General features: G+C 43.8%; 1 protein-coding gene across 2 annotated transcripts in view; it reads right to left on the reverse strand.

Moving 5' to 3' along the window:
* Positions 1 to 1,675: 1,675 nt before the first annotated feature.
* Positions 1,676 to 26,803, reverse strand: part of Dora (zinc finger SWIM domain-containing dorado) — a 70,059-nt gene continuing 44,931 nt past the window's right edge. The window contains exons 3-20 of one of the 2 annotated variants that reach the window (XM_014354479.2): positions 12,039 to 12,290; positions 10,368 to 10,543; positions 9,964 to 10,274; positions 9,451 to 9,886; positions 8,763 to 9,368; positions 7,883 to 8,674; positions 7,609 to 7,785; positions 7,336 to 7,522; positions 7,115 to 7,241; positions 6,888 to 7,044; positions 6,603 to 6,802; positions 5,527 to 6,028; positions 5,082 to 5,433; positions 4,566 to 4,999; positions 4,377 to 4,475; positions 3,933 to 4,300; positions 3,701 to 3,850; positions 1,676 to 3,623 (exon numbers count right to left, since the gene is read on the reverse strand). In XM_014354479.2, coding sequence (XP_014209965.2) covers positions 3,557 to 3,623; positions 3,701 to 3,850; positions 3,933 to 4,300; positions 4,377 to 4,475; positions 4,566 to 4,999; positions 5,082 to 5,433; positions 5,527 to 6,028; positions 6,603 to 6,802; positions 6,888 to 7,044; positions 7,115 to 7,241; positions 7,336 to 7,522; positions 7,609 to 7,785; positions 7,883 to 8,674; positions 8,763 to 9,368; positions 9,451 to 9,886; positions 9,964 to 10,274; positions 10,368 to 10,543; positions 12,039 to 12,290 — 5,393 coding nt within the window. In that variant the 3' untranslated portion in view covers positions 1,676 to 3,556. Of the gene's footprint in view, positions 3,624 to 3,700; positions 3,851 to 3,932; positions 4,301 to 4,376; positions 4,476 to 4,565; positions 5,000 to 5,081; positions 5,434 to 5,526; positions 6,047 to 6,602; positions 6,803 to 6,887; positions 7,045 to 7,114; positions 7,242 to 7,335; positions 7,523 to 7,608; positions 7,786 to 7,882; positions 8,675 to 8,762; positions 9,369 to 9,450; positions 9,887 to 9,963; positions 10,275 to 10,367; positions 10,544 to 12,038; positions 12,291 to 26,803 lie in introns of both variants that reach the window. The other variant, XM_014354476.2, reaches the window with a different exon arrangement.

Genomic DNA, 26,803 nt, shown 5'->3' on the forward strand with positions numbered 1-26,803 from the left:
AATGGCTTCAATCTCTAAGCTTGCGTTGCTACTCTTATCGTTTACTATCTCAACAATCCATGGATTAATACTTCATAATTCTGTTTTATTTTTATGCAAAATGAATTCAAAGTTTTTAATTGTTTCAGTCACCACAACGTGAAATTTTTTTTTTTTTTTTTTTATAAATGAGAAATAAATTTGAAAAAACGTAGTAAAAAACCGATTTGAACATGAGCAATAAGCAATAAAAAAAAAAAAAGAGTCAAGCATTTATTGGGCTCCACGACTCTCACGTCTGTTCTTACTATGTACACGCCACGCTTCAATGCTTGGCATGTGAGGCTCATACAGGGGCCCCATCTTCTATACATTCATTATTCCCATTGAAATGTTTTTTTTTCGAAATTCAATAGAGGCAAAAGCCCATAAAACGCGTCGCTACCATACCTATCAATTCGCAGTAGTCCTCGAACTGTACAAATATTTTCTTCTGCGTTCGCACTTATTTGCTAGCAGTTAGTTTTTTTTCTGCCTTTTTAAATTTAAATTTTGTTATATATATGTATAACACTGGTGGGATAAATATACGGGTTACAAGACAGCCGTCAATGTTCAATCTCGAACATTGTCGGCTTCGAGTTTATTTAATGTGTTCACATAGATTTTGACGAGGCACTGTTCAGTGTTTCAAATACTAAGAAAACAATAACAATTATATTTAGATTCTATTTTCTTTTTTTATTTTCTTTTTTTTATTTTTTACTGTTTCTTACTTCTGTTATGCTCGCAGCATTGCTTCGTGTAACGTACCTTTTAATAAAAGAAGTAGTAGATTGAAAAAAAAATTTGTTTGTTTTTGTTTTTAAAATTGTTTTTTGGCTCTGCTTATTTTTTTTCTTTTTTATTTTATTTTTTTTCAAGCTAAAAATTTCCACAGTGCTGGAGGACTTGACTGTACCATCACAGATAAATGACGGCTTTTTCAATCCTTTAAATAAAAGGGAAATATGTACTGAATGCGCTTTTGTGAAGACCATATTTTCTCGAAATGAAGTTGATACAATTTCACAAGAACGTCAAGTCGCATCTCCCATAAATGCATTATTTCGATTAATTTTGGATATTATCTTCATTTGCTATTGCGGAGCCACCTTGTGATAATTTTGACCCTTTAAGTCATTTTTCACGTGGTCTTTCATTTTTTGATAAAAGTAATGTTTTGAGGTGTATTCCCGAGACCAGGATAATATTGTAATGGGGCTAAAGGGTAGGTGGCTCAAAACCGACGATATGTTGTTTAAATGTTTTTTATTTATATTTTTGAATAGTTTTAATTCAAAAATTACAGAGATCATTTTCTTCGATAGATTGTCATTCATGACAAAATGAAAAATATGCTGCGATTGTTTAAAGTGTATATAGTAATATATCTATATTTATCTGTATGTATAATATATATATATATATACTTTTTTTTTTCATGTATATTTATGTAATATATTTATCGCTAAATATGTATTTCGGAAATACGCAAGGTCATCTTGTCTCAAAGAACGAAAAATCGAAAGAGGAAGAAAAAGAAATTGTATGATATAACAAAAGGGATCGGATAGGAGACAAAGATTGATTGACATGGAAAAAAGAAATGTTTTACACGTTAAGTTACGATGAAACGGATTTTAATGTTTTGAAGTGAATTTCATTTTTTTTTTTTTTTTTTTCTGAGTAGGTACGCTTGCCAACCAAAAGTGTATCGGTATTCACTTACTCTTATATAAGTATATTTATATAAATAGACACTGTATTTCGATATTAAAATTCTTTTTTTTTTTTTCTTTTCTTTTTAATTCCTGTCACTTGTTTATAAAAAGCGAAACAAGACGCGACACAATTTATCTATCTAGAGTCTCGAAATAAAATTTCCTATCTAATTGTAGCTAAAAAACATTTTGTTCTAACTTAAGTAATGATAATCGATTTAATGAGAGCATTTTTTATTTAGATGCGCGATATGACAAGTAGAAACGATATACAAATCTGTTTTCCGTTACATATACATATTTTTAAAATTTTTTTCATTAATATTTAGCACGTGTCGGTCGGATTTGTTTCTGTATTTCGTTTCTCGTTAATATTTTATTTTTTAATGCAATGATTAATGATGTACGAGTAATTACTTGAATTTTATCCACACATAATTCCTCTACATGATTTATCACCCATACAGCCACTAAACGTTTATTTTATTATTATTATTATTATTATTATTATTTTTTTTTTTCTTTTTTTCTAAACTTTTTTTTGATTATTGAAAAAAAATTTTTCTTAGCGTTCATGAATAAGTAGATAATCTAAACGCTTAGGATAATACATACGTATATATGGATCTTCAATGGAGGCTTGAATCTCTAAGTGAAAGTCTATGTTTAGGTGAATATTTTACTAAAACGCATCAAACTACTTATATCCGTCAACTTAAATCATAAACCATGATTATAAATTACTAATATTTTTTTAACTTTCGAGATCAAATGCTTATTGAAGAGAGTATTTTGATCACAATTAATTTCAAAAACCAATACCATTGAATTTAATCAATGAAAATTTAAACACTAATGGTACATATCGTACCATGGGCGCATGGTACAACTTACGCAACTGTTGTACGTTTGTGCTCGAGAAGCAAACGCCGTTTTTCTTACCAAGGGCACAAAATACTGTTTTGCGCCTGTGGGCCCACTTTGGGCCCGCTTAAGTAAGAAAAAGTAATTTTAAAGTAATTTTCTTGTCTTCTTTTATCAAATCATCAATAAAAAATTAACTAATGTCTTATTATATTATATTTTTTTTTTTTCCAACACCTAGACATAGATATTCTACCTTGATGAATTTTCAAAAGAAACTAAATTGTCGGTTCCTTTTAAATATTTCTTTAATTGTAATAAATAATGAAATACACTGATCAGTGTTATCTTGGCATTAAAAAAAAAAAAAAAAAATTACCACTGCTGAAACTTCCAGTTTTAGTAAAAATTCACTTGTGAAGAAAAATGAAAAAGTAATACACTACCCAGTCTTAAAATCATCTCCGAATATTCAAGATCCAATACTAAAGATTCACTACTGTTTCAACAATACACGAGCCTAGCGCATGAAAAATACGATTAATTAACTTAAAAAAAAGGTATTAGAATGAAAATTATAAAATCATCGAAGAATGGATATTTCTGTGCGCGGCACGCAAGAGCTCGGGTGAGGGGCTGCGATGAAGCCCGAAACGTCCAACTTCCTGGTGTTCCGCAACGATATTGCTGTTCAGGTTGCCAGTCGTGTGCCGGCGATTGAAGTACCGATTGCGCAGCTCGGCACCAGCGTTCGGGTTGCCACACGTCGCTACTGTTGCCAACGCTGCTTCTACCGTTGGATCGTCTATCATGCCGTTGGATGTTGTCGATGATGGTGTGTTGTTCGTGGCAACGGCAGAGGTGGATGAAGAGGCTGACGCGCCAAAGTTGGAATCTTCAAAGGGATGCTGTTGCTGCGACCGGTGCGCTAGCCATGGTTCCGCTTTGTGTCATTTGTTGCTTTGAGCCAGCGCCTGGTTGATCTGGTGCCATAGTTCCTTGTTGCACGACTGTGATCTGCATCGAAAGCGTTTTTGCATTAAAAGACGATTATCTACACGACCGTGGAATTTTCTTGGCAATTTGAGAATCACCTTTTGATGGATTGCAACCATTCTTTGAACTGCGTGTGGCCTTCCGGCGTAATGTGAAAAGCGGCCCTAGCTGCGCGAACGATACTTGCAAAGTCCTCGTAGTCCGGTGCCATCAAGTGATACAATTTCTGATGCAAACACTGAATGTACCTACAGTCGAAAAATGTAAATTATAGTAGCTCCAACTTGGACACGTAAAATGTTTTAAATATCGTATGGGTGGTCGACTCACATCTGCTGACACTTGTGAACGAGCGGTGCCAGGAGGGCAGATCTGAGCTGCTGTAGGACGAGAGCGGCGTTATTACGCGACAGGTAGAAGGCCGCCTCGAGCACGACGTCGTGCAGCACGAACGGGCTGACGATACTGTTGACAACGGTGACGCAGAGCTGGTGAAGAAACTGGGTGCCCAGACGCTTGGAGACCCGCAACAGCCACTTGACGTCCTCGCCGTAGGGCGGATTGCGCGCGTACTTGGCTTGCGGACGGTCGTCATGGACGCGGCGCGACAGCATGTCCAGCGCCAACATGCCCACTCGGTAGGCCGAGACGAGAGCCCGATACTGCTGCGGCGTGTACGACTGGTGTTGCCTGTGCACCTGCTCCACAAATTTTTGCCGTTATTATTTTGTTTTTTATACCCACAAAATGTTTATAAAAATGATCCATTCACACCTGTGGCTGGGTACGGACGGTCGACATGATCGGCTGTGCTTGCATCATAGACGGAGGACCGGGAAGTCCGTTTGGTCCCGGGATAGGCCTGGTCTGTACCTAATGAAAAATTAAAATAATTCCACAAAGTCACGGCCAACTCTTCGCAAGGTTAAAAAGAAACAAGAAGTATGTCTCTCGAGCCCTCACATTGATGGAAACCGATTGCTGCATAGCGAACATGTGCTGAGTACCGGGCGGTGGGGGCGGAGGATTGTGCACGTTGACGGTAGTACAAGCCGTGGGAGGTTGAGGTGGCCCGTAGTACGGTGGTGGCGGCACGACTGGCTGCGCAGCCTGAGACGGCTGTTGCGGGTGATGTGGCGGCGGCAGCTGAGGATGCGGCTGCATCGGATGGGCCGGTGGCGGCTGGAACGGATGATGGTACATGGGCATGGGGGCCGGCTGGGGTGGCATGCCCACTCTGTGGGGTGGCATCGGGCCTCCAGCCGCCGCTGCCGCCGCCGCAGCTGCCGCGTAAGCCTGATGCGACTGATACGCGTGATGCGGGTGATGCGGATGGTGAACGAAGCCGTGGTACGGGCTCACCGTGTACGGCATCCCCATTTCTGAAATGATGGGAACTTTTAGAACAATTAGTTTTATAGGGCTGTCTGGACATATGTATGGTATGGTAGCAACGCGATGAATCTTAAATGATCTTACCCAAGGGAGCGAGCGTCGTTATCGCCGGATGGGCGTAAGGTTGAGGCGGGGGCTGAGGATGAGCGCTCGTCACGACGACCGCCTGTGCCTGCCCTTGCATCAGTTGGCCGGCCGACATGCCCAGATCCACCGAGCCTGGATCGACGATCAGCGTACCATTCGCGTCCAACGTCAGCGACTCGTGCGGAATCTCGTCCATCGTCTCGCCTCCAGGAGTATTCCTCAGATAAAGCTCGTACCAGTACTTCGCTACTTGGAACAAGACTTCGGGGTACACGCCACCAGAGTCCTTGGCTGTATTTTCAACGGTGATGCAGGCCTTCTCGAGCATGACGTCGCTCTGTTCCTTGCACTGAAAAACCAACAACAACAAGGATTATTTGTTGAAACGAAATATAGTTATATTATTATTATTACAATGATAATTTTCCCAACAGATACACACCTGCAATATCGCTCTCTGAATCTCATTCGGATTGAGCGACGGTGCATACGGTAGACACGAAAGTGCGAGCTCCGCGGCCGCCCTGACCATGTTGGGGTCGCTGCCGCGGGAGCTCTTGTCGGCAATACTGACAGCCTCGGCCGGCGTCAAATGATCGACCCAGCTGTCGATCAGGAACCAAATGGCTGGTGCCCCGATCTCCATGGCCTGTCCAGTGATCCAGCTGACGTGGCTCGAGTAGGTGCGGCTCAGCCAGTTGGGACTGACGCAGTTGTGGAGTCCGAGGGCGTACAGACCTAGTTGGAAGGCGCACATGTGGAGGGCCCGATGAGGCCCGTGATGGTTCTGGCTAGTCGAGGCCTGGGTGAAGAGGGACGTGGAACTGTTGCCGCCGGCCTTGGTGAGCACGGTCTTGGCCAACTCGCACATGAAGTGAGCCCCGGCTTCCGACGGCTGGTTAGGTATCGATGGCTTCGGAATGGAGTTGCGGCCCTTCTTGCCCCTGGGATAGCGGGACGAACTGGATTTTTAACGGGGGGTAGTGATAGTTTGCGATGATCGATGGGATGAGTCGCACCCTTACGGAAGGGAAGTACAGCACCGCCGTACATGTGTACACATGCATGAATGAGATATAATGATTACATGTGCGAGTGTATGCACTATATGACGGCTAAGTGATTACGTGTGTTACTCTGTTGGCGTTAATAATATATGAATGATTTAATGCTCGTGTCGAACTGGAGTCGAATGATGAAAGTTGGTTAAAACGAACAATATAATATGTAGAACTCACTCGCTAAGACTTCATCTAGCAGTAAGCAAAAAGCATCGTTACTCACGCTAGTATAGGTCATCGTTTGACAATAAAGCACAACCATTAATTGTTGATTAATCAAGAACACAGACACACGCGCATACAGACACACACATACACACATAAAAATTAATAATCTGGCTAATATTAGGAAACGCCATAACACTATGGTGTGCGAGCTAGACACATAGTGCTTTAGTTTCGTTCCGTAAGGGTAGCGGGGTAGCTCGAGCTAAGCGATCAGATGGCGGGTACGCACGTGTTTTCCTTCGTCCTCGCGGACACAGACTGCTGAGCCGGCTGGGGCTGGACTGTGAGGGCATTCATACCGGATTCCAACTCCGCGCTCGTGCTGCTGTGCGGTCGGCTGTTTGAGCCCATGACACCATCAGCCGAGCCAGACGCCTCTAAACCCATTAGCGGCGAGCTGCACGACTTTTCTCGACGGAGGTACGAGAGCTAAAACACAAATAATAAGTTGTAAACTTACAGTTTTGCTGTCACGGTTAATTGAGAAAATGATAAATCGAGTATGTCTTGTCACCTGGCTCTTGGTTGGTGGGTTCGAGCTGTAGTAGCTGCTCACTATCGGTGACCTTATGAGCTGGTGCACCTCGCGATCTAGGAGTTTGTCCATGATTCTTGCCACCTTGGCCGGTTCGTCTTTGTAATTGACCAACAGCGTTATAGCCAGTTCACCCCTGCGGTAAGAAATAAAAAAAAAAATCATGGCTTGTCGATTTACCTTTCTGTGATTAAGAGAATACTTACCGCTGTCGTCGCGTTCCTTCGCAAAGCAACGGATGTTCGGCTTCGCTTATGTTGGCCTTGAGTCCGAGAGCTGCTACAGCTGCATCGAAACCCAACTCCTCGTCCACGTCCGTGGACAATTTCATTTCTGGGGAAACAATTGTTCATTAGGAAAAAAAAAAAATTCGGAATCAGTCGAAAAAAAACTTTAAATTACCGACTGGCGCATAATATATACTCACTCGACGTATTGAGCGAATCAAATATGAAGCTAGCCAGCATAATTGGAAGCAGAGCGTGTCCTCTGGAGCGCAGTACTCCGTCCTTGAGCTGCTTGGCTCTGTGTCTAACTATCGCCAATTCGTCGGGCCCTAAGGGTATACGTTTGAGCAAAGTCACGAGTTCGCTCTCTTGATGTGCCAGTTTCACCTAAAAAGGATAAAAGAGTCAATTTTGTCATTTGATAAAAGAAAAAAAAAAAAAAAAAAAAAAAAAAACTGAAACATGGCGATTACCTCCAGTGGCTTCGTACTTGCAGGTGGTCTAGCCATCTCTAGCCCAAAGAGGCCAACTCTAAAGGCCAAATTATAATACTCTGGGTTCTCGGCTAAAACTGTACAGAGAAAACCGCATTTCGCTAGCGTCGCCGAGGCAGAACACGTGAGCTGATGAGAAGCTGGGTTCACTTGATGCTGCACAAAGAGATAGATATATTCTCGTGAAATAAAAAAAAAAAAAAAACACACAAGCGTGGTAATAATTGATGAACCAAAAGAAGAGACGACGTACCTTTTTCTTCTTGCCCTTGACCGGCATGGGAGGCACTTCGATCATGAGATCCGGTGGATTCGCTAGCAACTCCTCGGCCAACTTGACACCAAGGATACAAGCCTCGCGCGTGTGCCCGTGAGCGTAGAGGCCCTCCGCCCGCGCGAAGAGTATGTCTTCAGTCTTTTTCAAATTAGCTAAAATGTTCTTCAAATTCGCTGCGGCAGAGCTGCCCGGCGTCTCGGGCTTCCGGTCCCTCGCGACGAAGTTGGTAAACGCCTCCTGAGTGTCGTAGTAGTAGACGTTGTACTCGTCGAGCAAGGGATGATCGCCGACCCCGCTGCTCGACGACGAGCTCTCGTCCTTGGACGGCCTTCTGGACGGGTCCTTCTCGAGGTCGGACTCCTGCTCGCCCCCGGTCGCCTTCTTCGCCGCGGCCACCGCGACCGCCACGGCAGCCGCTGCCAAATTATTGCCGTACCTACCACCCGTCGTGGCCGTGGACGACGACGGCGCGATGATCGGAGGATTGCCCACGACTACGACCGACGAAGCGACCGCCTCGCCTGCCTTGATCGCCTCCTGGAGCTCGGCCGCTGTCGGGCTCTTGGGCCTCGTAGCCGGGGCGTGGCTCGAGCCACGCTGCTTATCCCCGCTCGCAGGCTTCTTCTGGACAACGCTGGTCTCGCTCCTGCTGTCGCTGCTGTTGCTCTCGGCCGTCGAGGCGTTGGAGCGCGTTTGCTCCGGCCGCTGCAGCTGCCCGGTCTTGAGGCTCTCGTTGCTATTTGACGAGGACTCGCTACCACCACCCTCCTTATACGCGACGAGCACAAAACAATGGCCAGTTGGAGTAAAAAAGGAGAGCACACAAACACACCGGAGTGTATGGGTATGATCATACCTGGGAGTCGGTGTCGCAGCTGTTGTTGAGCTGCTGCTTGCGGGCACACCTGACCAGGAGGACGGGCAGTTCCCCGATGTCGTGCATGTCGGCGTCGTTCTCGCAGAAGCCTTCGCTGCTGTCGCTGCTGCGATTACCGTCGCCCGGGTCGTTGGGACGGGGGCACAAGCCCGGGTGGTAATCCCGGTGGTTGAGTCTTCGGCGCACGTCCACGTACGCGCTGTAATCGATCAGACTGTGGCCGGCGTGCCTGCGCGAGTGGTGATGGAAGGACGTGGGTGGGTTACACCCGAGGACCGCCGCGCTCGAGTTGATCTGGTTGACCTCGTTCTTCGAGTCCCCGTTGTGCTTGAAACAGGTGAACGGGCAGTGATACATCGGGTTGCTGCTCGCCGTGTACGTGATCCCGGGCAACGTGTACTCCTCCCAGTCGAGGAAGCAAGCCTCCAACGCCGGCTTGAAACCGATGAACAGCTCGAGGTCGCTCTTCAACGAGTCCTTCTGGCCACCACCTCCTCCTCCTCCACCACCACCACCACCACCACCGGCGTTGTTGTTGCGGTTGTGCGAGTTCTGCGACACCGACGAGTTTCTGATCTTCATCAGCTGCGGGGGATGGAGGAAAGAAACAGTAAGCCAAAAAGGATCTAGCATAGGAAAGGAAAATGACGAGAGTCGTGTTCGTTACCTTGTCGACGATCTTGAGGTGCCAGGCGGTGAATTGCCGGCGAAGCATGTCGCGCTCCGAGGGCGACAAGCCAGGATTGAGGGCAGCCAACCGCCAGAGTACAACGATCTCGTCGCAGAGGGAGGCGCAGGCGTGCTGGGAGGCGTGGGCGTTGCTGTTCATGTTGCTGTGCTTGCCGCCGCCCGAGTGGCCGTTGCCGTTGATGAGGGCAGCCTTGGTGTTGAACCACCAGACGAGGATCTGCTCGCAGGCCAGGCACTCCTCGGTTATTATCTCGAGGAGGGGTATGGCGTTGCGATCGGTACGCTTGAACATCTCCCGGACGATGCTCAACAGGTTCCACATGCCCTCGGGCTCGCGGCCCCGCAACGGCCGCAACAGGGACGACCACTCGGCAGCAGCGGGCGGCGCCGTCGTGCTCAGGTAGTTCACGTCGCTGCAACGGCAAGGGGGAGGGGGAGGGGGGGTTATTGGCGTGCTCATTGTGGGTGTGTGTGCATGTGATCTGCATACCTGAAGACTATGGGGGCGGGCACGCAAAACTTGATGAGTATCTTGTTGATGTTGTCGTGGAGGGTCTTCTCGTCGAGGTACCAGGAGGTCTGGTCGTTGGCCGAGGCACCGGCCGTGGGATCCGGGGCGCCGCAGTACGTGTTTATGGCGCTCGGGGTGGCCGAGAGCAGCTCGTCGAGCAAACGCTGGGCCGTAGGGAGTATCTGCTGCGGGAGCTCACTTATCAGGTATTGGGCGAACTTTTGCAGCTGCTCGCGTTGAAGGCGCGACAACGACTCGGACACCGGGGCTCGCAGGCACACCTGCGTGGGCTGCAATTTCGTTTTGTTTTTTGTTTTTTGTTTCACTTGGTTTTACATTTTCCTGCATATAAGGTGATTACGCGCAACGCGTATGTAACGTACCATGTGTATCCTGTAGAGGCAGACGGCGACCACGTGGGAGCACCAGTAGGCGGCCGAGGAGCACGTGCAGTTGCAAGAAGTGATCCTTCGCCGGTCGAAGGTCACGGCCACGTTGTACTGCTCCCGGCCGTTCGCGGACACCATCATCGAGCATACCGTCGCGCTCAGGTGAAAACCTGCAGGTGCGAAACGATCAAGTATATACAAATATACATACTCCCGGGTTGGCTCAAACTTAAATCATCAACGTTGGATGAAAAACTAATAATCAAGCGAGCGACGAAAATTTAGCACAGGGCCATCGGCTATACGTATATGTATATATGTACGACGAAATTCGAGCTCGCTAATTTGAGGCGTCAACGGGAAGCAAGAGGAAGAGAATGAGGGTAATTTACGTTCCTCCGGGTTTTCGCAGTGCTCGGAAAATTACCCCAACGCCTTTCTCCTCCTTTTTCCCTCTGCTGTGCCGTACAGGTACGAGGAACATGGAGGACTTGTAGGAATGCAGAGCTGTCCAGGAGGTCGTGAGTTTGTCGCGTACTTATGAGATACGACTGGGAGCCCGAGGGATTTGACGAACACCGGGGATACGCGACGCGAAAGGATGAACCTTTTTTCGCATGTCCATCGCACACAATTGTATCAACGATGTATTATGTTTGTCTCTGATGATCTAAACGATGAAAGTACGAATTTCACGCTGTTGTTGTTATGTCCATTAAAAAAAATTCCCCACCAGTCGTATAATATATACGAGTAAGCATGTAACAAGTACTATACGTCGAAATAAGTGACCCTCGGCAGCGGCGAAGAAATTTCACGGCTCGCGCGAGGCATTATCAACCGCGTACTTACACCCGAGGGGAATCCAATTTCTTTTTTTTTTTCTCGGCTTGAAAAAAAAGAAAAATAAATAACAAGCGCGGAGCCGAGAGAGAGTCCGTTTATTATGACTCTTCGAAGAAGCCGTAACGAGAAGGCCGGAAAAGCTCGCTCCAAGGGGGAGAGGGCGCGAGAAACCGCGAGCTTGCAATTAACTCGGAGCTTTCGCTCCTGTGCGGGGAAAAAACAATGTTCGATGCTCAGGCAAGTTTTTTTAGACCATACAAATGCGAAGGACGGAAAAGAAGAAACGCCATTGATTTTACGGCGCGACCAACTTGTTGCTGGGCGGTAAATTGAAAATTTTACCACTGCGGAGGTATGGACGCGAAATTCCATTCCACCAAAGAATCATAATGATCGTTGTACGCTTAAATTTCGCAGTTGTCGGAAGAGTTGTGGTCGACGAGGCTGTGGTGAGACGAGCGTCGCGCAAAGTGGAGTTTATTGTAATTAGGTAGACGAGGAAGTATTGAGCCACGCAAAAACATGTGTATATGTGTATATAAATATACGAACTGAAAACGGATGCATCAGTCTTTGTTTTTGTTCCAAATTTTTTTTTTTTTTTTTTTTTTTCCTTTGCATCACAAAAAATGCGTTTCTCAGACCATTGTTTGCTTCCCCGTTCCCTCTCCTTGTTCCTCTGTACCTGCACCATACGGGATCTTTTTTTTTTTTTCACAGTTGTATGTTTGTGTAAGCTCGTTAAAGCCCACCCTGTTAACGGTCCCCGATTGTCCTTAAGTAGGTATAGGTAGCAAATATACCACAGTGGTCACTCACCTATCTGAAGGGGATCCTTGACGTTCTTCGAGCGGAAGAGCGCCTCGCCGCGCGAGAACTCGTCCGAGCTGCCATTGGCCAGGCACGAGTAGAGCCGTATGTCCTCCTCGTTGTCCGGAAAGCTCCAAAAGGCTATCCTTAGTTGCAGCTGTTCCGGGACCGGTGAGTAAAAGTGCTCGACCAGCTCGAACGGGATGTGGGAGGCGACGCAACGGGCCGCGAGCTCGCACAACGTCGGCACTTGTTGCCCATCTATGAACAATCCAAACGTATATATTTTTACTTTAGTATGACGAATAATTGAATTTTTTTTTTAAATCATTTTTAAATCATGAATAAAAATTTAATTTCTAAGATAATTATGTATCAAAGCATCGGCGATACTCGCCTAAGAGAGCACATTTTAACAACTAATAATCTCGCCCCCCTCGATTGAATCATACCTAAATATACGCCCCCATCCTCCCCACGGGAGAGGTAAGCGCCGCAACAGCAACAACTTCAGGTGCTCCTTGAAGAAATAAAAAGAGATTCGCATAAAAGGACAGAGGGCATCGTACCCTCCCGGCGTCAACACAACGCGCACGATGAATCGCCACAACAATGTCTCGTGAAAGGAAAAAAAGAGAGAGCTCGCATCCGTCCTTCCCTTCCATTATTATATATACATATATGCTCGTTGCTCAACAGGATAAGTTGTCCTTTTGTCACGCTGCAACCGGCAAACGCGTTTTTTTTTTTTTTTTTTGTTTTTTTTTTACTTCCTCCTGGGGCTGAAGCTACAAGACCGTACACACAACCGAGGCTTTTGCCCCAACCGGTTGTTGTTGCACCCGTGCATGTGTGCGCGGTTGGGTTTTTAAACGGCGCTCCTCCGTCTTGAACTGTATATAATGCGCGTCTACCTGCTGCGACCCTTTGCTCTCTATGGGCGGAACAAAGGAACACAATACGGGAGCCGTGCAAGTGACGAGGAAAGATTAGCCGAGATGTATATATTCATTGTGGCAAAGCGCCGCGTGATTTTCAACACCTTTTCGCGCCTGTTGCTCGTTCGACCTCTTTAAGATTTCGTTTTTGGTCATTAGCGTGCACATGGCACGAACTGCATGCTGGGCCATTTTCGCACATTTTATCCCAACGCATCATATTTATAAAGTATATGATCCCTACCGGTGCCCTTCTATTCGCATCAGAAGTATACCTAACGCACTTGTACACTCTGATGTAGGTATAGAAACGAGATCAGATAAGCCAAAACTAGATAAGCCACGCGCGCAAATAACGCAACAGTATATATAGTATAGATTCATAATTGTATACACGTTTTAGCGGCACTTTACGGAGGATGTGCCAGGAACAACGAGATAACGACCTTGTTAATATCGGCCGTCAAGGGTGCGGTTACGTTGTTGGGGGCATCAGTCACACTCTACGACGTCGATGCCCCTGATGAAGTTTGGGCGATAACCAGACTTGATTACGCGAAAATCCGAAAAGGGGGAAAAGGAGGGACGTGGCGAGAAGAATAGGTTGACATCGGATCATCGGCATCCACTCTCTTCGTCACTCCATATACCACACAAAAGGACGACACGCGACCATATACGTTATACGCTCGAGTGATTTGGCAAAATTAATTTCAACGCGCACTTAGGTCGGTATATGCTCTCTCTCTCCCGGAAACTTGTGTGATTGGATAAATATACCTTGCAAAGGTGTACAGAGCTATACGAAAATTGGTTGGAGAACTCGGAAGCCGACTCCTGTTTACCGAGACAGAGTCTAACATTAATTTACGATATTCGAGAACAAAAAGGATTAAAAAGGAAGTTTCGCTCCTCTTCCTCATCCATAGAAAAAAAAGGAGCGGAGAGGCGGAGGATGCGGTGTTTGCTCTGGCGCCGTTACTTTTCTCTCTCTACATTGCGATAAACTCGGCTGCATCTCTCATCTTTTAACTTTCCAGAGGTAAGCAGTTTTATTTTTTTTTTAAGTTTATACAATTATTTTTACTTCTTTCTACCCATGATAAACGCGTTCAACTAAATTGTGCAATCGACCGTTGCTCGTATAATTCCAGAGCTACGCGTAATCGTCGCATTGTACGGTCCGCTATTCGGTGATTACATTTGCTATTCACGACTTGTGTGTGTGTAGGACACAACGAAGTAACGAGCTCCGGCTGTATAGCTTTTAGTTTCATTTATTTATTTTTTTTTTTTCCATTGGTTCACGGACCCTCCAAAAGAAACACTACATCCTTGCCTGAGGATTCATTTCGGGAGTCCGACGAGCCACAGCGTCATGTAAAAAAAAAAAAAAAAGTAATGAAACGAAGGGCAGCCATTGGGGGCGAACAATGGGTAATAGGAGCCAGGGAGGAAAAAACGAACGGGCGCGCGGGCGATCCCGGATCTGCAGCTCGGATGAATGGCTCCGCCGGTGATGGGTCGCGTCCTCTTGTGCACCGGCGTGATCGATAAAATACCTAATAGGTATACCTACAACTCGCGAGCACTGGTGTGGCGCACCGCCCGCGTCAGTACGGTGCTATAGAGTACAGCATTATCGTATAGGGGAAGGTACCATGGGGTATACTGTTGGGCCGGATTGTTGTTTCGTGGCTGTGAGATTGTTTTTAATTTTCGTGTGAAAAAACACGGGATGTACATACGTGTGATTGAAACGCAAAATAAAAGGGGGTGGAATGTAAAATAAAAAAAACCAAAGAAACGTCGGACGTCATGGCTGTATATGGTGTCGAAAGCAAAAACAGTCGGCATAGCCAAGCGTGGCATCAGCGCGTTATTCAAAGCGTCAGACCTGCGAGTGAGCGAACGTCGGGAACGAAAATTATTTTTTATTTTCACAAAAACTCGTGACTGCAAAATTTTCTAATGGAAGGGCGTGCTTTGCCTCTCTGTGCATGTGTCCGACGTTTCGGAACGAAAGGGAAAGAAAAATAGGGGATGAGCACAAGAGCGTCCCGGGAATTCGAGGCTGTTCGTTACTCTTGGCCCCAATTTGCATACTTACGCGTAGATAACTCTTCCGCGCGAGCTGCCCTCTCGGATAACCGCACCTATACATGCAGGGTTTCCAAAAATTATTGCGGTCGAAATATTGTTGGAAAAAAATTTCTTGTAATTTTGTGTCTCTTTGCTCCAATTTGTACCTCCGTACGCCTCGCTACTAAAATTTTTTTTTTTTTTTTTTTTGTACCCACGTATACACAGGATATTTCAGGGAGAACAACAAAATTGTTGACGCACCCTTTGACTGTGGAAAAAAAAATTGATGAAAATCAATCCAACGAAAGAGAGATCAAAACACGCGTTTTCGAAACCAGTTACATTCCGTTATTGATTTTTCTCTCCCGTTCTGTTTTTTTACAACATGCTGCTGTCTGCGTGTCTCCTCCACGTAAGCGTGAAAAATTAAATTTCCCGTGTCAAGCCGTGCATAGGTATATGTCGTGTGCATGCGTTAGATTTATACTGCATGATGCGTATATTATATGTATAATTTTTTTTTTTTTTTTTTTTTTTTTTAGTAAACCACATTGAAGTTTCAAGCAATTAACTTTTTAATTGAATCGTTTGGATGCTTCTCGTGCAAATACGAGCAGGTACCTATACACGCCGACAATTTTAGTTGAAAAGCCTTTGACGAGCGAATAACCACGGCGCGCGCGTTTGCTCATTAAATATTTATGATACGATGTTTCGAGTCAACGTTACACACGCGTCGATAAAACGCTTCAAAAGAGAAAATTACAAAAGGGTATACGCGTTTCAATTAATTTTACAGTTTTACCCATAAAATGCTTACCCACTCGCCGAACCGACAGGACAATGAGTGCATCGTGGGTGTACGCAACAACGACTACTGTCGATTTCGCAGAAAGTACATCACCTATACACATATACCATGAGATATCGTACGGACTGATCTGATGTGTAAAAAAGCCCCAAGACAATGGAGGACACCTAAACGTATACCCACAGCAGAGGCGCTGGATTATAAACATCGCGATAACATCTCCGGGTCTGGGGCAAAATGTATAGAAGGGGAAGAAAGAGCCGGGACGATTCCACGAGAGACAGCAACCGGCCAAAGGATCCAACGCCACATAGGCACGAGCGCGTGGGAGTTTATTGAGCGACGCATCAATGGACACGGGAAACTATCCCTCTATTATCGATAAGTCCGGGCCGTACACGCGAGAATGAAATTGCAGTCGCGCGACGCTGTCGCTAATTACATACACTGCGTAAGCTGAGTTCGATCGGGACGCACTCGATAAACTTTGTATCGGGGGATTGCGCAACGTTTGCATCATCGACGTCGCGTCTTTGGGGCTGTTTTCGAAAAATTTAAAGAAAGCTGCATCATTTTTCCTCGTTTTTTTATCCCCTCGTCAATTTACAGCGCGACCTTACTGTCGACAGTACGTATATCACATTGTATGACCGTAAACTCGATTAGAAAAGTTTATTGTGTCACGAGTATTGGTATAGATATACGGAATCGATACGATAAGAACATAGTCTTCGTTTGCAATTCGCTGTTGATAACAAAGGTTGGATGTATAAAGTGTACCTCGATGGTGCAGGCATTAGGGATTCTGTGAATGTTGGAAGTATATACTTGATGAATTATCACTGTGCAGTTACGTATATTGGCGAATCAACCGATAGAAAGAGAAATTTGATTAGCACAACGCGAGAAACGACGAGCGTTTGCGGACTTTACGGCGATTGCTTACATTCCGATGATGGAAGGGAAATCGGCGCCTTTCTTTCATACACATCACGTGCCACTCGAGGTGGGTATATATAGCTTATATGTAATTTTCTAATTTACGCCTCGAGCCGGGAGTCAGTTGGTACAAAGAGAAATGGTTATACACATAACCATCGCCACGACGGGGAAAGAGCGAAAGTTATCGATGATTGTGCATCTTTTGAGTTATTTTTTGGCAGGGTTTATTAAAACACGTCCAGATACGTATATAAAACAAAGAAATGACCAATAAACCGATGTAACGTGACGCGTATACGAATCGTGTAGTAGTAGTAGGTAGTTTCCTGTGAAAATATCGAGTTCAATTAAAATTTCAGTGTAGGTAGAAAGCGAGTGGGTCCACAAACGTCCGATCCAGTTAATCAAAGTCCATAACTCGCGCAATGTCAAACAAAAGGGAAAATAAAAAAAAAAAACGTACGTCGAACCCTGTAAAGAGCGTCATCAATTATACAAAAACGTCCGCGCGCTCCCTCGCTTCGCTACAAAGAGCGTTTCCTTCTCTTCCAAGTTTATTTTTATCTCTTTTTTTTCCCCCCACTCACTGCAAATGAAAAAAGCTTTGCGCTTATCCCACAGTCACCCGATATATGCTTTTCCGCGTGCGTATATGATAATATTGGTACAGGCGCGTTGACCCCCTCACATCACGCAGGTACGTGTCACATGTACACGCGAGGGCAGAGCGCATGAATTATGCATTTTGCATTTCACGCGACATTTATAGGTACTCTCCGAGTATAAGGTATAGTTGTTGCTTGCTTTACGAGCTACTTGAGCATCGGACGCCGCTGCGCTGCCAGCGATAACTCATTTTCTTATTCTTCTTTCCCCGGCCTATATAAGAAAGAACGACGGTGAGGAACAAAAAAAAACCATCGTACAACTGCGGTGAATGACGAATCATGCATGAAGAAAAAAAAAAAAAAGTAAACAACGTGACGGCAAAGAAAAGCTAGAGGCTTGACGTGAGAGTTCATTGGAGCAATCTGATGGAGACGCTTTGGATAACTGTTCCTTGAGTGCTCTCTGAGCCACCTCAGAGTTCGGTCGTGTTTGTTTATGTCCCGTCTAACGAGTAAAACTCCTAAAGATAGAGACTGCAGGTGTCAATGATTTTGTGCTTGCTGCGTGTGCCTGGGTCGGCTTGATCCAGGCGCTCACCTTCCTCGTGGTGTGCTATCCTCTAGAGGCTCTGTGCCTGTTTTTTTTTCTCCGAGTGACGACTCTGCTCTCAAAGTCGCCATCTTAACCTCAAAATGTCGTCTCATGTAGACGCCGCCGACAACAACGCCTTGCCTAGCCAGCTTCAGATTGCAAGTGCTTCTTCAGGCAGCACTAATCATTTCAACAGCACACAACCAAATAATGCCTACACAGGCATAGCACAAAATGCAAACCGACTCAATAACAGCCATACACTGCATCGCGACCGAAAAACGTATGCTCAGATGGCTTCTAATGATATTAACTACACCGAAGATATGGCAGTTATAGTTGATGCGATTGAAGGTGTCCCGTGCATGGATTTTGTTTGTGAAATTGCAAACCATTTAGATCCACTCAAAATGAAGTTCGCTTCTCGCATTTCCAACCAACGAATTTGTGTGTATCTTGATAGCATTGAGTCAGTTAAATATCTGTGCGACAAAGTAAAGTCAATAAAAGTAAATAATCAAGAAGTCAACATTCGGCCTTTAAGATCAAGAAACAAAAGAGTCATTATTTCCAATGCAAGTCCTGTCATCTCTAACGCTACCCTCATTGAAGAACTGAAAAAAATGGGCATTGATCCAGTCTCTCACATTAATTACCTGAGAATTAATAGCAATCTACCCAAATTTTCACACTTAGGAAGCTTCAGACGACAAATCTATATAAGAGAAGAGGACGAAGCCAAACTTGTTCCCTCTGTTCCAGTCAGCAATGGTAACATTGTTTATCACGTATATTTCTCGACAAACAAACCCACTTGCTTCTTGTGTAAAGAGGAAGGTCATTTGGCAAAGGACTGCCAACAGCAACAGACGAATATTTCACAGGAAAATTTTCCTCCCTTACAAGACTTGGGAAATGGCTTCCCTCCAACATGCAGCGATCTCAACAGTACTCAAAATAATTATGCTAACACTGTTAACATACCCAACCTCAACGACCTTGAAATTATGCCACCTCCGAGCGCTCCAATTGATGGAAAAAAAAGGCATGCTGAATCCGAATCTAGTTCACAAACAGCTATCACAAACCCTTCCAATGCCCGGCTCCTTAAAAATAAGCCAAAAAGGAAAAAAACCGAGCCTCATCAAACAACACTTCCAAATGCAAACATATCCCACGATGAAATCAATATCCAACTTGAATCTGTATCGAAACATCTCCAAGACAATCACATCCAATTAGCAGTCAACTGGGAAAAACTTACAACGTTTCTTTTCTTGTCTTATGGCAAATCCAATGTTTCCGATATTCTCACTTCACTAAATTGTAGTGTAGAGAATATGGATGAATCTCTCCAAGTGATAAGAAATCTAGTCAACGACAACAATTTAAAACACCGAATCTCCAGAATAAGAAAAAAATTCGGACTAAGCCGTCTGTATCCCGATTCGGAATCTACTTTTGACGAATCAAGCTCGTGTGAGGAGCTTGGCTAATTTTTAATCTATTTATATATACATATTTATAAAAAAAAAAAAAAAAAAAAAAAAAAAAAAATGAATAACTCTTACAACATCGTTCAACGTGATTTGAAAATTTTTTATTGGAACTGTGGTAGCCTCAGAAATAAAATTGAAGAAATTCAGTGTGTGTATAAAAAATATGACATTCTCATATTCGTTGAATCTTGGCTGACTAAAAGTGACAATATTAACTTTCCTGGCTATCTAACCTACAGAAAAGACAGGACTCGTTGTAAAGGTGGCGGAATCATCCTCATCATTCGTAACAATCTGTGCTATAAAGAAATCGTGAATATCGCCTCTCCTGTGGATTCAACAGAAATTTGTGGTATAACTATAAATAACACAAATCCAGTCTTTGATATACTTGTATGCTACAGAGCTCCGGGAATCACTTTAACCCAAAATGAATGGGATATAATTTTTTCTAATATCAACCAAAATTCAAATACCTTTATTATAGGCGACTTCAATGCTCATAACAAAGACTGGAATTGCGTTCGTACCGATGTAAACGGAGCCTTTTTATCAAAATCTATCGAATTCTATAATTTGCAAATCCATAACACGTCGACCTATTCCTACGTGAATTCCTACAACAATAACAAATCTAACATCGATCTCATACTCACTTCTCTCAATTTCTCAGATAAAATAAACTTTTCAGTAAATGACGAGACGTGTGGTACAGGTCATTTTCCTTTTTATATTGATATAAGCGTCGAAAAATGTGAATACAAGAAAAAAACTTTTAAATTAAAATCTAAAAAAACTAACTGGAATATATTCATTGAAAAGGTAGAAGATACTTATTTGAAGTTTTTAACAACTTACTACGATAAACTTTCCCCTAATGCCAAGTATGATTTTTTCTTTCAAAATATCGTTGACGCGCTTGTATCTTCTACCCCTCAATGCAATGCAAATTATAAATTCACCAAAAACAAAAAAAGCGGTCACAACCCGGTTAAGTGGTGGGACGAAGAGTGCAACAAAGTTCTTAGACTAAGAAAAGCGGCCTTTAAAAAATGGCAATACTCTGGTAAATTATTCGATCTTATTGACTATAAAAAAACTTGTGCTATCGCCAAAAAAACTCTCAAGCAAAAGAAAAAAGACTCTTTCAAACGATTTGCGGAATCTATTAATTTTAAGACAAATCCTACCTATGTATGGAATCAGTGTAAAATTTTTAAAAACAGTTGGGTCAAAATTAAACCTAAACACGTTGAATCTAACTTGAATCATCAGGATCTCGTCAACGAAGCTCTTAACAAGCTTGCTCCTCTGGTCAATGACTCCTTTACTCCCTCACCTACGCCCACCTGCCCTATCAATCAGTTTCTTTCAGCCCCTTTTACTTTTCTTGAGTTTAATGTCGCTCTTGAAACTAAAAATTCCGATTCTGCCCCAGGTCTAGATGGTATTGATTTTGAAACTATTAAAAACCTACCAACAAAATTTAAACTAATTCTCTTAGATATATTTAACGAAATGTTTAGCAAAAATCAGTACCCTCTATCCTGGAAAAATTCATACGTCCACTTCATACCCAAAGCTGATGGAGCTAGCCTCCGACCAATAGCATTAACATCTTGTTCGTGTAAATTATTTGAAACTATTTTGAAATCTAGGCTTCAGTGGTGGGCAGAATACAATAATCTGATTCCTCCTTCACAAAATGGCTTCCGCAAGGGGAAATCGTGTTTAGACAATGTAACGCAACTCGTATTAAAAGTTGAAGAGGCCTTTGCGGAAAAAAAACAAGTTCTAGCTGTATTTCTAGATGTCACTGGAGCCTTTGACAACATTAACATTGACACTCTTTGCAGTAAACTATCTGAATTGGGCTGTCCATCCAACCTCGTCTTTTTTGTTAATTTTATCACTAATGGAAGATATATTTACTCTGAAGTCAATATGGATTCCCCCAGAACCTTGCACAAGGGACTCCCACAGGGAGGGGTCCTTAGTCCACTTCTGTACACTCTAGCTACAAAAGACATCACTGAAAACCTTCCTAAAAATGTCAAAATATCCCAATTCGCGGATGACTTGGCCATCTATATTAAATTCTCGTCTGTTAAATGGGCCTCTAAAATCATAGGTAATTCAGCGGAAAGAATAAAAAATAATTTACTTAAAATTGGGTTGCACCTCTCTCTACCCAAGACTGGGTTCCTTCACTTCAACCGAAAAACGATAACTCCTGGAAACACGCATATCAGAATAGGAAATATTTCAATCCCCTCCAGCTCTTCAGTTCGATTTTTGGGTATCACTCTAGATTACAGACTTACCTTTCTTTCACATATTGAAAACGTTCAAAAAAAGTGCTTTAAAGCTATGAACATTCTAAAATATCTCTGTGGAACTTGGTGGGGCTCAGACCCACAGACACTCCTTACTCTGTACAAAAGTTTTATTAGACCTATTATCGACTACGGCAGTATTATTTATCTTAATACATCCCCCACTCTAATTAATAAAATAGAAAAAATTCAGTATCAAGCTATTCGTATAGCTCTTGGCTATCGCATAACCACCCCGACTAATATTTTACTAGCTGAATCTTCTTTAACAAGTATTATGGATCGCTCTATCCAGTTAGGCTGTCGTTTTATAACAAAATCTTATTCGTGTCAATCCTCGCTTACCCTTGCCTCATTAAAATGTCACAAAAATGTTTTGCAGAAAAACAACTCTTTTTCAAATAAAGTTCTACAAATCTGTACCAAAAAAGTTGACAGGATTTCAAACAACATTCTTAGTTTTAACAATCCTTGCTTGTATGAACATGATTACCAAACACTCCTTACATCAATTGATTTTAACTCAAGCTTTGGAAAAATACTTGAAAATTCTGACTCCCCCAACGATCTGTTCATCGAATTCTCTTCAAAAAACCAAACCCTCAATATTTTTTCTGACGGTAGTAAGTCTAAAACGAACGTTGGTTCAGCCTGTATCTGTCCAAGTCTCAACCTACAAACCAGTCGGAAACTCCACCCGCAAACCTCAATTTTCACTGCTGAATGTATTGCAATTAAGGACGCCCTAGACATCGCTCTCGACCACTTAGATGAGAACATTTCCCTTTTTACTGACTCTCTAAGCGCACTTGAAGCCTTATCCTCTACAAAATATAGTATTAAAACCAACCCCTATATTCTTGACATTAAAAATAAAGTTTTTCTATTTAATAAAAATTCAAACGGCTGCCGAATCAAATTCTTCTGGATTCCGTCTCATATCGGTATTTCTGGTAATGAACTGGCTGACTCAGCTGCCAAACTAGCTGGTCTATCTGAAAATGTGATTCATCCTCAGATCCCCTTCTCAGACTTTTTCGAATTCTTTAAGAAAGAAGCCAGACTAAATACTTTCAATACGATCTCCAGCCCTCCCCTTACTACTGGCAAATACTACTTTGAAAACTACTTCAAAAAGAGAAATAAATCATGGTTTTATAATCTCAACCTCAGCAGAAAAATAACAGTTAACATAAATCGCATACGTTGCAACCACTATAACTTAGCTGCCTCACTCACTAGAGTAAATATCCTAAATGATGCCAAGTGCAGTTGTGGAGCTGAACAGGAGGACATAAACCACATTCTATGGAACTGCCCTCTATACGATACACAAAGAGAGGAAATGATCCGCAAACTCAGAATAATAAAACTCTACCCACCACTGAACATCGAAAGCATTGTAACGGAACCTAAAATAGATGCCTGTCTGTGCGTATGTTCCTTTCTTAATACTTGCAATGTCAATATTTAGCAAAGTGCTACTCAACTGATGTGTTTTCTTGTATAGCGAATTAGTGTATAATTCTTATGTTTAAGATGTGTAAATTAAATTAATAATTTTGTATATTGTATAAATCTTGTATCTTTTGGCCTATTGGACTTCGGTCTTAACGGCTTAATAAATTAAAAAAAAAAAAAAAAAAAAATAACTGTTCCTTCGCTCGTAAAAATTGCGGGGGGTTGATTGAAAAAAAAAAAAAAAAAAAAAAAAAAAAGAATGTACGTGTGTCGATTGTTGCGCAAAAAATCCATCCCGCGTACCGATATCGAATAAATCACGAAGGAACAAAGAGGACGGAGTAGAGGGAGTCAAATTGCGAAACGCTCTTAGCGCCCTGTATATATATAACATTTATGTATGTATACGCGGAAGAGAAAATACCTCACGCGGCCATGCATTTCGCGGTGCCGATTCGTTCGTTTGGGAATTCAGTGGAATCGACTTCCCATTAGCGGCGTACAGGCCGACTCGGCGCGACGATAACGACGACGGAGGGAAAAGAAAAGACAATGAGGGAGGAAGAAAAAGAGCCCTTCCTTCCTTGCCCCCCGCCGCCGAGGAAGGAAACAAACGGGGCAAAAACAACTCGGGCGCGGGGGCCAACTTTTAAATGGGCACACACATCCGCGCGACTGCGATGCGAGCGGTTGTACGTACACCACACGTGGAAGATAATGGGGCGCGTGTTTTTGTTTCCTCGCGGGGGACGAGCAGCGAAAACTTTTCTCACCGGAACGGCTGTTTATCCACGCTTCACTCTACACTCTTATTCGCGTGTGCATTTGACAATCAATGCGCGACTCATCATCCGTTTTGTCTGTTTTTTTTCGCAAGTGAATGTGCCTTTCGGTCCGCGTTGTTCGTTCGATGCATGAAGATGTAAGAATCTTTGCCATCCTGCACGCAGGGAGAGAAAGTTAATTTTATAAAACCATATTTTCCAGCATCAGCAGCACTGAGCTGGAAAGCGAGCGCGCGTACAAGTGATAAATTTCGCGTTCAACCATCATAAAAGGCTCCTGTGGAAGGGTGTGGGGTAGAGTATAGAAAAGTGCATCCTCGCGTACGCGCGTAGAGAACAAAATGTTCTTGGGGGAAGAGCCCGATCCATTTCTCCTTATGATCCGATCCCGGATGGACCTCACGTCTACAAAACCCGGCAGTTGGACTTTATACACGGGAGGTGGGGGAGGGGGAGGTGTTTTTTCTTCAGCCCCGGCTGCTGCTCCTCTCCTACGAATACCGTGATGTTCCGCGCGTGGTAGAGCTGATGGTGAAAATAAAATACACCACCTGTGCGAACCATCGCACCGGTCCACAATCCATATGCAGATACGCCAGCTTCGGAGTTCCTGCGTGTACGTGAATTTCAGCTTTCCAATATATATATGCATGTAAATTATGAACCTAAGGAAGCCCCGTGAAATTGGTAGTACAGCTCTGCGTCCACGTATGCATAACATCGTGTCAAAGTGTATATATGCAACCTAGCTCCCCGAGGGTATTTCCATGCGCCGAAAGGAACGAGAAGCTGTGGTGGCAGGTCCACGTGCGGCGTGTCACTGCAGAGACAGGGAGAGAGAAGTGGGCCCTCTCGGTGAGGACAAATGGAGGAATGTGTCGCTGTAAGGATATTATTGTGTTTCGGAAAGATACTGACGGTATATTATTTACGTGCGAGGGCCGGAAGTATCGGCTGAAGCAGAGGTACGTAACTACGTATATTTATGTACGTGCCATGTGGTTGTCATATTATAGCCCCGTTACCAAAGTCCCGGCGCAGTTGTTATTTCTGGAGCACTTTCTTGCCGTGCGTCCACCTTATCGCTCGCGAGAAAAATCCACCGCTTTTACGTGTATGTATTGAATAAAGCTCGAAATTAAGGAAGCTTGTAGTGCCTGTATCATGCTTGCATTTGAGGCAGGTTTACCTCGCAAGCTTTCGGACAAAAGCTCGGTAACAGTAGAGGGCCATTTTCGGAGATCGTTTGTTTCCACTTTTATGCGTCATCGCATCTCTCGATTGTTCCACCAAACCGACTGTACCCGAAAATAAAAAAATTCGTATCCATCAAAGTCACAAGTTTGATCAATAGCTATACGGATGAAGAAACGATTCTACAAAACACACGTTTGCCTTTCGACAGATCCATGCTGTTCACGAGGGAAGGGGTTTTATGCTGCTCCCAATCCAGTTCAGTCGTGTAGAGGTGGAAGTGGTTTACGGCGGAAAATGAATGTAACGCAAATGTGCAATAAAAATTTATACAATATATTTACAGTGCTTAAATTAGGAAAATGTGCTCAAGTGAAGGCAAGCGGAGAGAAGCTTTCTCTGCCGCCGCGGCGCGCTAACTAACTTACTATGCTCGCAGAGCAATATTTATAGAGACAAAAGTTAAAGTAGAACATTCTAGTACATTGATAAATAAAGGTACAAGAGTAAAGGTAAAACGGTCTCTAGGGCATTGCAAATGTACGCGATGATAAAGGCGTATGATCGGAAAATTACTTCAACTTTAATATAAGAATAACGAACGTGACGCAATTTGAATTTAGAAAAGGTTTGTCGGCAAATATTCAGGTACAAAACTGAACACATGCATTTAAAAATAAAGTATAGCATATAAGAGAAAAAAAAAAAAAAGTGGCATTACATAACACCAATCGCGCGCATCTGTTGTATATATATTACCCACTTCGACCCGATTCCGCTCATATACGTTTCCCGCCAACTCTTTTCCCATAAACTTGTCATTCGAGGGCCGAAACTTCCGTGCGCGGGGAAAAGTCGATCGATACATCACACCGCCGAGTTTACGTTGACTGGCACTTCTTTCTCGCGAAAAAGAGAAATAAAGGGACACCTAATCGATTCACCGCCCTGTTATTTCAACAAATTCCCCGTTTTGAGCTTGCAGGGCACTGTGGACGGTGCACAGTATCTGTTCTACTTTTCCTGTTCCCCGAGCTTTTTCGCTCGAGGGTCGGGGGATCACCTGCCTTGAAAAACAACGGAGAAAACGTATTTGGCTCCCGGAGAAGGGAGCGAGGGAGGCACTTGACCCCACCGATGCAACAGGGAAGTTGCGATTAAATTTTCAAAAAAAAAAAGCTCATTGGAACGAGTGCCGCTTTTTTTTAATCATCTTCCACACCAGCACAAACGTATATGTATAGGAGGGTGCATGTAGATACTCTGTGGTGGTGCGAGCAGAGAGAAAGGGGCAGCCAGAGAATTGCAAATTAATCTTTGGCCCGTGAATTAAAAGCAAATGGCCCTGCTCATAGTTTATTCGGTACACCGTACGGACTCAGGGTTCCAGTCGAATTAGAGCCAACGACAAAAACAATGGTGCAGGTACAGTAACACCGAGGGAACTGCAGTGCACACTCGTGCGCTGAAATGCCAAGGCCTCGAAATGCGTGGCCTTCGCCGCCTACCCCTATTAGCACGTG

This window comes from Copidosoma floridanum, unplaced genomic scaffold (genome assembly GCF_036245765.1).
Source record: "Copidosoma floridanum isolate Cflo_tuat_1 unplaced genomic scaffold, Cflo_Japanese_pri ptg000001l, whole genome shotgun sequence".
In the NCBI taxonomy this organism is placed as follows: Eukaryota; Metazoa; Arthropoda; class Insecta; order Hymenoptera; family Encyrtidae; genus Copidosoma; species Copidosoma floridanum.